Raw genomic sequence first — 13,710 nt, forward strand, 5'->3', positions numbered from 1 at the left:
CGCAGTGCTCCTGAGGCTTCTTCACCAAAGATAAACTTGTCGAAAATAAGACGTCATGTGCACATAAGGTGAAAAGGTTTTTTCTCTGTAGCGGTTTTTGCCGCCTTCTTGGAGCGTTTCCATCAGGATCCGCTTCACAGAAGTGCCAGCTTTCGTTTTTTACATCAGATGTTTTTTTCAAAACCTCTTTAGAAAATAAAAATGCTAAAAAAAAACCTCCTCCTCCTCCTATGAACAGCAGGGGCGCATTCACAGACTTTTTTTTGCTGGGTTTTTGATGCGACATTGAGCGGAAACTCTTCCAAAAATCCTCCTCAAAAACTCGAGAGTTTCCGCTCAGTTACAGAAAGCCAACAAAAAAGATTCAAAGAAATGAATAGGAAGAGTTTCCCAAGGCTTTTCTTTTTTTTTAGGAAGATTGCATAAGGGAGTTGCATTTCAAGCAGTTTCCCCATAAATCCATAATGGAAGCCGCCTGCAGTACAAGCCCCTCAGGGTCGTGCTCGGGTCTCTGGTTGCCGGCAGTGGGGGTCTCTGGTGCCGGCAGTGACGTCTCCGGCCGGCAGGAGGAGGAGGAGGAGGTGGTGAGGCCGCAGGTGGAGGCTGCAGTCAGGAGCCTCCTCCTCCTCCTCCGTCTCCCAGGCTGCAGTGCGCAGGCGCAGCAGGAGGTGTAGTAGTAGCTGCTCGGCCGCCGCTCTCCTCCTCGCCATGTTGCAGTGACTCCGGGCCTCCAGCAGCTTCCCCGCTCCGTCTATGCGGCCCGAGCCTCGCTCTGGAGCGGTCACCGAACCAGGAGGTGAGTGAGCGGCGCGCAGGGTACGGGAGGCCGGGGATTGGGCAGGACGGGGTAGGCCGCACTCGGGCCTGGCATGTCGGGAGGGGGCCCGGCTGGTGGTGTGTGCTGGAGCCCGGGAGGGTGCACGGCCTGGAGGGGCTGAGCAGGGCCTGCACGAGGAGGAGGGCAGTGCGGCCATTACCGGCCATTGTTCAGCGGCTGCCATTAATCCTGTGTGGCCGGAGGTGGCAGCAGCATGGCATCTGCGGGGAGGGAGCCGGGGGCGAGGGGCAGGGGAAAGGGGCTGTACTGGTGGTGGGAGGGGGAAGGGGGTCCTCTGGCACCAGGGAGAAAATGCAGTGGTCTGTGGGCACTGGGTAGAGGAGATAGTGGTGGGGGAAAGTGGTCTTCTGCCACTGGGGAGATGGAGATGATATGGCGGTCTCCAACCATTAGGGAGATAGTGGTGGTGGGTAGAGCGTCTCCTGCCATCAGGGAGATTGTAGTAGTGGGCGAAGGGGGGGGGGGGTCTCGCGCCACTGGGGAGATGGGGTTGGGGGTCTCGCGCCACTGGGGAGATGGGGTTGGGGGTCTCGCGCCACTGGGGAGATGGGGTTGGGGGTCTCGCGCCACTGGGGAGATGGGGTTGGGGGTCTCGCGCCACCGGGGAGATGGCGGTGGCGGGTTGGGGGTCTCGTGCCACCGGGGCGGTGGCGGGTAGGAAAGGGGGTCTTCTGGCATGGGGAAGATAGTGGGAAAGGAAGGGGGCCTTCTGCCACCGAGGAGATGGAAGGTGGGGGGCACCGTTCCCTGTCTCTTGCGGAGTCGCCTCATCAGGTCCAGCAGGGAGGTCACGTCTCTAGGTGTCATCCTCTGATTTTGACCCAACTGCGCAGTGACAGAACAGTTCTGACCAGTTCGGCTTTGACTCTTGGCTCCTTTTTTCTGCATTTGAGGTCACTTTTGGACCCTCTGACGTGACCCCGGCCGACCATCATACTCCCAATGTCACTCAATGATGAGGGTTGTAGTAGATGATGCACAGATAATGAGCTTATGGTGCACCCCTTCCGGCCTCGCTCCACGGGGGGCGTCCAGGCCCCTAATTACCAAACCTAGCTTTTGCGGTAGCAGACAGTATAATACTGCAGACATTCTGGAGTCTGGGAAAGCATAATGAAGGCCGGTTTATCGTTACCCAGCTTTCCTACAATCGGATCCAACTAGAGAGCAGGCGGCCGCGTCCTACAATGTCGGGCACATTCCTGTGGCTGAAGACGGCTTGGTCACATCACAGCGGTGTACGCTGAGTAAACAATGCTCAGGAAGAGTATTCATCCTCCGCCTTCCTGTGCGAAGAACGCTCCCTGAGCAGAGCTGGTGAGGCCGTGCTCCCAGCATGCCCTCGTGACCTGCGTCTGCTCAGGCATGCTGGGAGTTGTAGTTTCTGACAGGTCAGTGACCACTCTCAGGCCTTCATATGCGCAACAACAACAAAAACAATGTTTACAATTTTTTAATACTTTTTCAGATTTTTTTTATATATATAGAACCCTGCTGAACAAACCGAAAATAAAACCTCCATACAGCAGCATGCTGGCAAAAAGAAAAATGCAATATATATATGATTGCTAGTGTTTTGCAGGACGAGTTGTAGTTTTGTATGACTCCACTCATTTTATCATATAATGTACTGAAAAATTGAAAAAAAAAAACCTGTTCTACCTGCGATGAAATTGCAAAAGAAAAGCAATGCCGCCATTGTGCTTTGGCTTTTGTTTTTCCAGCTTTCATTGTGCTGCTGTAAAAATGACCTGGAAACTTGAGTCTCAAGTCAATCCCAATCATTGCAAAACCAACCACTTATGTTTATTTTTTTTGTATTGAGTGAGGCTGCGTACGTCTAGTCGGCACGTGACTGTATGGATTGAGCGAGACTGCACGTCTAGTCGGCATGCGACTGCATGGATTGAGCGAGGCTGCGCACGTCTAGTCGGCATGCGACTGCGTGGATTGAGCGAGGCTGCGCACGTCTAGTCGGCACGCGACTGCGTGGATTGAGCGAGGCTGCGCACGTCTAGTCGGCACGCGACTGTATGGATTGAGCGAGGCTGCGCACGTCTAGTCGGCACGCGACTGCGTGGATTGAGCGAGGCTGCGCACGTCTAGTCGGCACGCGACTGCGTGGATTGAGCGAGGCTGCGCACGTCTAGTCGGCACGCGACTGCGTGGATTGAGCGAGGCTGCGCACGTCTAGTCGGCACGCGACTGCGTGGATTGAGCGAGGCTGCGCACGTCTAGTCGGCACGCGGCTACGTGGATTGAGCGAGGCTGCGCACGTCTAGTCTGCATGTGACTGCATGTATGCAAACTGCGTAGTTGCGGCCTCCCGGTCCTGATACTGCATGCTATGAGGATTCACAAGTCTGCAGTCACATAGTTACTGCAGATTTGTACCCTTAAGCCTGGACAACCCCTTTAAGTACTAACTAAATCCTGAACAAAGCTAGTGTGTCCGTAGGAAGTTTTCCATAGACTTCAATGTAAAAAAAAAATGGATCCAGTTGAAACCAGTTTTTCTTTTTTTTTTTTTTTAGCTAGTCAGAAAAAGTTGTCTGCACAACTTTTTTTGGTTAACGCCGGATTGCTGCTGGATTGGTTCTAACTGATGATTACTGGACATGTGAACGTGGCCTTACCATAGGCCCGAAAGTTTGCCTCAACCAGCAGAGCCAGTGTTGCATTATTTTCTTACTTTTGGTTGTTGCTTCCTCTGTGAGCATTTCTGTGCTCTTAAGAAGGTGACATTATCACTAAAGATACTGCTGAATTGCACACAGAAAATCCCCTGCGTATTAAAGCAGCAGCTTTCACAAAATCCCCTCCAAAGGCTGCTCAAGAAATCCGCAGCGTAAATTGTCCGGCGCTGTGGATTCCACCTACAATGAATGAGGTCGAATATGTGGAAGCTCCGCCGCTTTTCTGCATCGCTGTCAACGGTGTTTTACTTTTTTGTTGCTGTGGATTTTCTATCCACACAAGAATCCTGTAGGTATTTTAATGATGGCAGGAAGAATCTGCTTGTTTTGCTGTGGATCAGGGTAAAAATCTGCAGTGTATTCTCTAGGCACAAAGCGTAGTCATATTGGCAGTAATGGTGCACCGTGCACATTTAGCTGCGGCTCTCTGTATTTATGCCAAGGATTGCACATAGTGACAGCGATCCATGCAAACCGCCGGATCAATACTTTTTTTTTCCTTCCTCCCCCAGAGGGTTTGATACGTTGCTGCCCCTCGTGAGTATATGGTTATTCCCGGCAGTCATCCTGTTATACAGTCGTTACATTTATTTGCCTCTTTTTTACGTTCTCTTGACTTCTGGTCACCTGGCTTCGGGGATATGTCAGGCATTCAAGGAAGATCTGAAAATACACATTTTCCATTACATGGTGGTGTCTGTGAGGAGGGGAGCGGGTGTGTAATTGGGCAGAGAGGAGAGTATTTGCCCTGCACCTCTCGTGTTTTTCTTTGTTTTTTGTCTTCTTTGCTTTTACTGCTTCTTACACTCGTGAGCAATGGGCCAAATGATGAAACAAACCTAGTATAATGCGATCCGGGGTAGGCCGGGGCGGCCGGCTGACCTCCCGGCCTGGGCAGAGCACCCCGGTCCCTCCACTTGTCTGGAGCTAGAAAACTAAAAGCTGATAGTCACTTTTTAGGCTATGTGCCCACGTTGCATTTATGAAGCAGAAAATTTCTGCTGCATAAATGCAAGTTCTCTCCCGGAAAAACGCATGCGGAACTCCGCACGCGTTTATCGCGCATTTTTCGCGCGTTTATCACGCGTTTTCCATATGCGGAATTGCCTTGCGTTTTTTATGCATTTGACAAAGGCAATTCCGCTTGCGGAAACGCAAAATTAAATGACATGCTGCGGATTTTTGAACGCGGCATAAACGTTGCGGAAAAATCCGCAGCATGTGCATAGAACTTGCGGAATCCCATTGGGGAACATGGGGTGCGGATATACATGCGTTTTTCAAGCGTTTACGCTGCGGAAATTCCGCAGCATATACGCTTGAAAAATGCTACGTGGGCACACAGCCTTAGATTACTTTTACCTAGGTGGCTAATTGTGTGGAGGAGACAATGAGTGTAATTCTTCCTTCCTCCTCCGCACTCTGACCAATGTAAATCAGTAGGGCTGATCAGTTTTTGTTTTTTTTTGTTTTTTTATTTTCACATGGATCAAGTGTCCATGTGAAAAGTACAGACACGCAGCCGCCACACGGATATCAATATGGATGAAAATTGGACGACTTTTTGTGCTCGTCTGACCCTGAACTGACATTGATGAGGACATAGTGGCATCAGATCCCCTTTTTTACAGGGCTGTGGAGTCTGTAAGCCAAACCTCCGACTCCACGACTCCGACTCCCTCATACATGGCTCATTTGTAAGTGATAAATTTACTGTAGCACAGATTCATCTCAGCTAATAGTCTAGACCCTTAGATCAGGAATAGGACAGACATTTATAGGACATTTCATAACTTTCCCAAGATCCTCGGGCAGCGTCCCTTGTCTGCCGCCTCCTCGGGCAGCGTCCCTTGTCTGCCGCCTCCTCGGGCAGCGTCCCTTGTGGTTTGCGCTGTCCTTTTTATATCTGTTTTGCTGTGGTTTTATGGCAGCTGTAGAGCGTCAGATCCCGCGGCTTGCAGGGTTGTTGCAGTCTGTCCCTGTGTGCACATGGCGGCTGTTTCTTGCCGGCCGCGGTTGTGTAATGGGAACTTCACCTTCGTCAGCTCTTTCTCTGGTGGCCAGAGGTTCTGCCTCACTTCCTCCCATCTGGCTATAAAGCAGATCTGAAAGGTTGTGATCTGCGCCATTCAGGGTGTAAACTACTTTCACTCCTCATTCTTCTGTAGCCCGAAAGTAAGAACTTGTAGAAACAGGTGACTTTCTGAGCGTCATCTCCCCCCTCCCCATTATTAGGGTATGTTTCTAAGCCCTCTCCCCACGTATATCTGGCAGTGATCTAATTTTTTTATTTTGCTGCAATCACCCATATCCTCGCGACCTTTTAGTGATTTGCTAATTTGAGCAAGCAGAGCTGCAGTGCAAAGCAGGGACGGCAGAATCCGCCTGGTCGTCTGGGATGGGTGATGGATTTTCCAGATGTCTGTGACTTTATTTGAACCAAGCAAGCAAATCTTAAGCTTTTCAGGACCTAGGTCCTACAGATCGTGGGGGTGGGGGTGGCTGGTCCTGAGACCACCGTCGATTGCACGAAATGATTGATGTGCACTGCTCAGGGAGCGGGAGCTCCGCTCTGCACGGACCGTAGGAAGTCGGGTCAAATCTGTGCACATCTATCAAGTGGTTTAGGAGTCCTGTGGGGGGTCTTGGGACCCTCACCAATGTCTAGAACATAGACATGCACCTCTTCATGATTTGGGAGCGTCTGACTCCAGCACACTGGTGATCAGCACCGGTCTTGGTGAATCGGCCGTGCAGGTGCGTCACTATTTCCTCTGCTGCAGTCTCCATTCACTGCCTCCATCTTTCGGTCTCCTAATCTGTAGAAATCAATATCCGTGTGTAAAGTAAGCCCGAAGACGTCACTGCTCCTCCGCTGTCCTGACCTTCATGCACATTGAGCAATGACTGCCTGAAGGTAAAGGAAATCTGTCAGCAAAAAATGACTGTTCAAACCCAGCCTAAATGAATTGTGATTGGTGGATCCTGTGTTATCTACTGTATATAGAGGTGTTATCTATCATTGTACAGGAGGAGGAGGAGGTGAGCTATGATATCACCTATTGTGAATGGTGGATCCTGTGTTATCAGTCATTGTACAGGAGGAGGAGGTGAGCTGTGACATCACCTATTGTAAATGGAATGTGTTCAGCCCCTACTCCTATATTTCTCTATTGGGGGTGGGCATTGTTATGGCATTGCCCCGCACTATGCCTGCAGTAATGCCCGGGGCAGCCATACATGGTATACGGGATGCACATTGTTTATGGTCTCCTTCCGGACTGCAGATCTTTCTTTACTCCTCTCACCCTGATGGTGCTTTATAGGAGGTGAGTGCAAACAAGCCCGGCTTCTTCCTTCTCTAAATGAGCCATTGAGCTGCAGACACCTTTCATCTTCTCGTACAGAGACACCGGAGGGGGCTGACTGCTCGGTGCAGACAGCGGCCACAGCAATGCTCCCTGTGCACCGGTCACAGTGCGGGGCTGGATACAGGAGCCCCCATGTAAGAAGGGGCTGGTGGATAACGACCTGTGCACGGAGGACGCGTGTTAGAAAGCCGCTCCAAGACGTCGCTTTGTTGATGTCAGAGCACGGCCCAAAATAGCAAGTCCCGGATTCCCCAGGGGTGATAATGTCACCCTAGCCGCAGGGCTCCGCACCCCCGATACCTCCACAGCGAGGCACCTTTGTCTCCTTGTACTGCACATCCCATTATGTCATCTCTTTTTTTTTTTTTTTTTTTTTTTTTTTTTTGCGGGGCAAGTTGTATTTCTGAATGACATCATTCACTTCATCATGTGCGCATTTGAAAAATAAAAGAATAAAATACAATAAAAAAGCGCAGTTCTGCAATTGTGTGGGGGTTTTTTTTTGTTGTTTTTTTTACAGCATTCAATATGCAAAAAAGCCCCTGGCAATATGATTACAGAGCACGTAGTTTTATTTTTATAACAGGTGAAAAAAATAAAAAATTTGTGCATGGTATAAAAAAAAAAAAAAAATGCATACATTGCCATTTTCCAGTAACCTTGTTTTTTGCGCCTTTAGCTGCTGTTTTTATTGATGGGGATTTTTTTTTCTTTTATACAATCTGTATTAAAAATAACTAGAAATTTTGCAATTTTCACACCACTGGGAATTTAAATATGTAATATATATATATATATATATATATATATATATATATATATATATATATATATATATATATATATATATATATATATATATATATAATATATTATAATTTCTTGAGGGGGGTGGTAACGCATGTATGTCAACCACAATGGTCAGATGCCGACCTTATCTTTTGTACTAAAGCATCTAATGAACGTGTGCAAAGGTCACTAAGCAGGGAGGGGGAGCAGGTGAGCTGTTTACATTGTCTATTGTGATTGGTGTTACCTGTCGTAATTCTTCTTCCAACGATTAGAAAACTCTTGTAAACTCACTTTTTGACCTCTGATCTCGGGTTAATCGGTCAGGATTGGAGTTGGTCGTACGACTAATGGCGTGACTACTAGGCTTAGGGCTACGTAATATCCGTGGCCCGCTCTGGTCAGAAGCGTTGTCGGGGGTTGAGTATGTGGGGTGGTATGGTGGCTTGGACATGTCAGATCTTGCTGCCTTGTGTGGATGAGACCCCGTTGGGAGCGATTCCTCCTCCAGTGAAGGATTTCTTTCCTGTGCCGTCAGATAACACGGCTTGATGTCTGGTGATAACATCTCCGTTGGGCTGATGGTATGTGCCGCGCAGTAAGAGCGACTCCGGCGTGTCCGGACACATATTTCGCTCCTTTGTTTTCTGTTCACCTGTGTATCCGGATTGTCTGTACTCTCTTTTTTTTTTTTTTTCTTATTGGAAAATGGAATATTCAGAGCCGGTATTGCCTTCCCCTCCCGCCCTAAAGCCGATCATTTATGGCAAGTGGTGGTGGATGATGGCCGTCCTTGCCTAAAATCGTTGATGTCTGGTCGGTGCTTATTAGAGTAGGATGGAGAGATGTTTCAGGCCCTTTTGAAGGGCTTTTCCATGACTTTTGCAAAAGTGTCTGCAGGGAAGGAGGTCAGTGTAAAAATAAAGTAATACTTCTCCAAACACCCGAGATAAGTGGTGGTCTCGGCCAGTATTGGAATTGATGGTGTCCTGGTCCGTGTAGGGGTCTGACCGCAGGTCACAACAGCTTCATATGCGCTTATCAGGCGGTTAGGTTTGGGGCCAGGAGACTCATGGTTGTTCACGAAGTCGCGGCCCATACAGGGCTGCAGCTGATCAGTGACGTCATCACTTTAGTTTCGGGTGGAGGCCGAAATTAATTCTTCTTTAACATCATCCTTTCTTTGTGGCCACATCTCAAAAATGGATGAAAATCCCCTTTTTAAAGGGTTTTTCCCACCTTCATAACTGGACGTTGTCAGCGCTTATAAATACAAGCAATTTGTGCTTAATTTTCAACCATTTCTTAAGATGTTAACACTTTATTTACAGCTTGTTGCCTTGGAGACAGACCACCACTGCTAGACAGCAGTGCTTGCAAGCTTTTTATTACTATGATGATTGAACTTGTAAGCGCTGTTTTGCAGCCAGAGGTCGCGCAGTTCCCTTCGAATTCCAAACGGAATTCCAAGACGGTAGCTGTGGTCGGTCTCCTAGGAAACGAGCTGTAAACAAACAAAAAAAGTGTTTATCTGAAGAACGGATGAAAATTTTAACAAGCTGTAAATTGCAAAAGTGCTTGTTTTTACAAGCTCTATCGGACTATCCATCAGTGAAGATGGGAGTGACCCTTTACACTAAAATCAGCCTCTAGGGGAATATCTCTCCTTTGTTACTGCTTTATGGGAAGACTGAGTTAGTAATAGACCATTGTTTCTTGTTTGTTTTTGTTTTGCATGCATCATCCGTCCTCTAATTCTTTTTTTTCTTTGTTTCTGTAGGTGCCTATGTGGAATGAACATCCCATGCGCTGTAGGCATGAATGAAGTGGCTTGGCAAGAGACCCGTGGGATAATGCATGCAAGCAATGGGCCGGAGGCACTGGGGGTCGGGATTTCCTCCGGAGGAGCACGATCGGGGCCCATTGGAAATCACCCACATGCCATTCCTCCTGGGGCAGCCGGGGGCCCGGTGCCTCTGAGCGGCCGCTCTCAGGACGATGCCACAGTGGGATATTTCTTCCAGAGGCAAGCGGGAGAACAGGTGAACGGCTACACAAACAAGCACCGCTGGCCGACAGGAGACAGCGTGGAGGCTTCAGTAAGTTCGGTTACTTGCATCTTTGCCTTATTATGTGGTATTGCGATTATTAAAGGGGTTTTTCACTGATGAGAGGTCGTTGTTATAAGATCAGTGGGGGGGCTGACACCCATCACCCCCACCGATCAGCTCTGCTACATTTTCTGTATGGTGGCCATTGAGGAACACTACAGCTATGCTCCTATTCCACTGATCTTGAGAGCGCCGAATGTCAGACTCCTACTGACCTGCCCTAATATCAAAGTAATGAACCCCTTTAAGACCCTGTTTCTGATGGATCATTAGAAATTTGCCTTTTTGGCTACCCAAAATGTCAGTGTTTGAGTCAAATTTAAACTTTCTCCAAAAATCCATCCAGAAGGCTGTTTTCCCACTTCCTGTCGTCTATTCAGAGCGGGGGCTATTCCAGGAGGGGCAATTAATCTGCATACATTTTTCCCAGGGAGCAATGCCTGGCGAAAAAACAAACCCTTATACGGAGATGTCAATGGAGGGAAAAAAAAACAAATGTGGATTTTGGAAGAAGAAGAAAAGATAAAGCATAAAAATTAAAATTTAGGGTTGACATCCGTCATTTTGGAATGAGGTGGTGATGATCGGGTGTCCTTTCGTGTTTATGGGAAGGTGCAAAACCAGAGGCTTCACAAACCTCACATGACATCAGTAGGGGGTTTTATGGGGACATTGTAGGGGGGGGTTCACAAAGTTCCCTGCAGTAGTGAATTTTCAGTTTTGCTTAGGATGAGTCTCATCCTCTCCTCCGTGTGATGGCGCAGAAATGTGGAGATCCCGAACATGTCCTGCACGGAGATTGTCAACAATCCGGTCACTACTGGGTCTTACGGCATGAATAAACCCATTAAAAACACAAGTGGCACGTAACAATTATGGTTTTCTGTGGGGCAAGAGAAGAGGTCTGACCACTGAGATGCCCATAAATTGCTAGAATGAAGGGTCGAAATATAGAAAAATAGATGATCTGTACTAACGATTATACAGTTATGGAAAAACATGAGAATAATGGGGGCAGAGTTGATGTTACGCCAGATCTACCGATCAGAAGACGCATCGGGAATTGCCAGGTAGAAGCTGGTTTGCAGAGCGATGGGATACTGACTGGGCTGCCGCACCATGATCCTGCCAACCAATTGGCTCATCTCTCCTGATAGATTCCGGCCGCTTCCTTCCCTGCCGGCCATACGTGTAGCACAAGCAATCAGAGGGGGCCTGCTTTAGCTGCCAGTGATCTCACGAGTGTGTGCCGACAGCTCAACAAAAGCGCACGGCTGCACCGACGCGCGCTCCCAATCTGTGCAGACGTCATGCTGGAGGACAACATTAAGGGCAAATGTTAACGGCAATGACAAAGCAAAGGAAAATTTTCTTCCTAGGTGGGGTAGAAGGGCAACCCACTGGAGAAACAGGAAAAAGGGGGTTATGTGGAGCACATATTGGTTTAATGTGAAGAAAAGTAATTTTCAGGTCACTTGTTAATATTTAAAACCAAAAAAATACCTGCACTTCCCCAATGCCGCCTGGGCACTAGGCCAATGGGAACAGAGCCATCACTTAATGATTAACGATGGGCCGATACACAGGAGGGTGATGGCCGGTGTGTTTACAAGGGATGGTAGTGGGGAAGAAGTTCTTACAAACACTTATTTAGTCACCTGAACATACCGAAAATGCTAAAATTTGGGCTGAATGTAATTTCCCTGCAATGGCGCTGTTCATAGAAAATGCCAAAAGGGGCCTGATCAGCATGTGGTGGCTGCACGTCCTAAGACTGGAGGACCCCTTTAAATGGAGAGTCCCAGTAAGGCCAGCCTGGTTCAGTTCTTGGGTCGCACCGCCACCTCTTGGATTTGCTTCTAACTTTTGACATCCCGTTTCAGTCATGTATTCACAACATGTAAAATAAACTCTCAAAATCCCCTTCTTTACCTCCGGTGTCATGTAAAACCCTCCGTTATGACAAAGTGGTGCAGTAAAGTGAACATCACAGATCTCCGGCCCCAGACAGTTCCTGCCGGCTCTCCTGTGCTCATTTTGCTGGGGTTTGGTGAAGGTTATGGGTCTGGACAGGATTTCTGGGTGGTTACAGCCGTGTTTCTTGCCTCTAGGTGAGGTCTGCAGACGACATGAATCACGACTTCCAGGCGCTGGCGTTAGAATCTCGAGGAATGGGCGAGGTAACGGCTGTGCTCGTTATGTGGATGTGCACCATCTTCTCCTGTCTCGTTTCTTGTGTATTGTGCATGTACCGCTCAGAAAGTATTCACACCCTGCCCTCATGTTTTATTGGGTATACACAGTCACGTCACAAATGCTGCAAAGTCAGAATGAACTTTTCTATAAAGGGCCCGCCTCTTCATTCGCTCTCACGGTTGTCCGAATCTCATCTCTTTTCTTATTAAAGCTTCTGCCGGCCAAAAAGTTTTGGGAGCCTGAAGACCCGGCCAAAGATGGACAGAAAGGGATGTTCCTTCCAGACGAATGGCGAGAGAATACGTGGGGAGCGTCTCGTAAGTACTTTAATGCAAATGTGATAATAAAAACTCTATATAAATACATCTTACTAATATATTTGGATTTACGAATGTGCCCCATATCTCCAGAAATTTGGCTGGTCCCAGGATGCTTGTTCCAGACCACTTCACCTTAGGCTTGTGAAGAGTTTCCTGGGTCAGCAAGTCATCGTTCCTGTATGTGTGAAGGGGGCTGACTTGGCTATTGATGCCAGCCAACTCCCTTCACAGAGCATCCATGACTTGCCGACACAGGAAGTAGTCTTCTGTGTTATAGACAAGCCTAATGCAATTTTATTGTTTGTATTATTTTGTCCAGTGCATAAAGTTGTGAGTTTAGGCAATTTGCCCTGTTTCCTGATCAGATAGGCCTCCAAACCCCAAGCTTTGTGTAACATCCATACTCCTTGTATGTAATTGGTGTCCGGGCTCTTCCTCCCCGGCAAGGTAACGCCATCTCTTGCTTTCTGGCATCACACTAGCAGCGAGAGTCTCTGTTATAGCCGTCAAAGAGGAGCACATCTTCCGTTTACTCATTGTTCCTGCTGTACCAGTGCGTCTCACTTCTAGTGCGATGCCAGAAAATACAGGAGACGGCGTTACCTTGCCGGAGAGGCAGTGCGGATGTTGTACAAGGCTGGAGGGAACCACTCCTAATCGTATTTCTAACAGGGAAGAAGCCAAATAGTGTCATGTAAGTTAATTAGTAACACTCGTAACTTTCCATGCTGAACAAAAAATAAAATAAAAATGTCAATCTTTCTAAGGGGTTGTTCACTACTTGTATACCGTGGTGGCCAAAAGTATTGGCACCCCTGCAATTCTGTCAGATAATACTCAGTTTCTTCCTGAAAATGATTGCAATCACAAATTCTTTGGCATTATTATCTTCATTTAATTTGTCTTCAATGAAAAAACACAAAAAGAATTGTCCTAAAGCCAAATTGGATATAATTCCACACCAAACCTAAAAAAGGGGGTGGACAAAAGTATTGGCACTGTTTGAAAAATCATGTGATGCTTCTCTAATTCGTGTAATTAACAGCACCTGTAACTTACCTGTGGCACCTAACAGGTGTTGGCAATAACTAAATCACACTTGCAGCCAGTTAACATGGATTAAAGTTGACTCAACCTCTGTCCTGTGTCCTTGTGTGTACCACATTGAGCATGGAGAAAAGAAAGAAGACCAAAGAACTGTCTGAGGACTTGAGAAACCAAATTGTGAGGAAGCATGAGCAATCTCAAGGCTACAAGTCCATCTCCAAAGACCTGAATGTTCCTGTGTCTTCCTGCGCAGTGTCATCAAGAAGTTTAAAGCCCATGGCACTGTGGCTAGCCTCCCTAGATGTGGACAGAAAAGAAAAATTGACGAGAGATTTCAACGCG

The 13,710-nt window shown here is 47.7% G+C and overlaps 1 protein-coding gene across 2 annotated transcripts in view; it reads left to right on the top strand.

Annotated features, from left to right (window-relative positions):
* Positions 1-629: 629 nt before the first annotated feature.
* The window catches only part of PUM2 (pumilio RNA binding family member 2), a 39,779-nt gene continuing 26,698 nt past the window's right edge, over positions 630-13,710 (top strand). For both annotated transcript variants that reach the window (XM_073674111.1, XM_073674112.1), the window contains exons 1-4: positions 630-796; positions 9,475-9,793; positions 11,917-11,985; positions 12,213-12,318. In XM_073674111.1, coding sequence (XP_073530212.1) covers positions 9,488-9,793; positions 11,917-11,985; positions 12,213-12,318 — 481 coding nt within the window. In that variant the 5' untranslated portion in view covers positions 630-796; positions 9,475-9,487. The remainder of the gene's footprint in view (positions 797-9,474; positions 9,794-11,916; positions 11,986-12,212; positions 12,319-13,710) is intronic.

Source organism: Phyllobates terribilis, unplaced genomic scaffold, assembly GCF_046119375.1.
Source record: "Phyllobates terribilis strain yellow unplaced genomic scaffold, ASM4611937v1 Scaffold_3__8_contigs__length_932513732, whole genome shotgun sequence".
In the NCBI taxonomy this organism is placed as follows: domain Eukaryota; kingdom Metazoa; phylum Chordata; class Amphibia; order Anura; family Dendrobatidae; genus Phyllobates; species Phyllobates terribilis.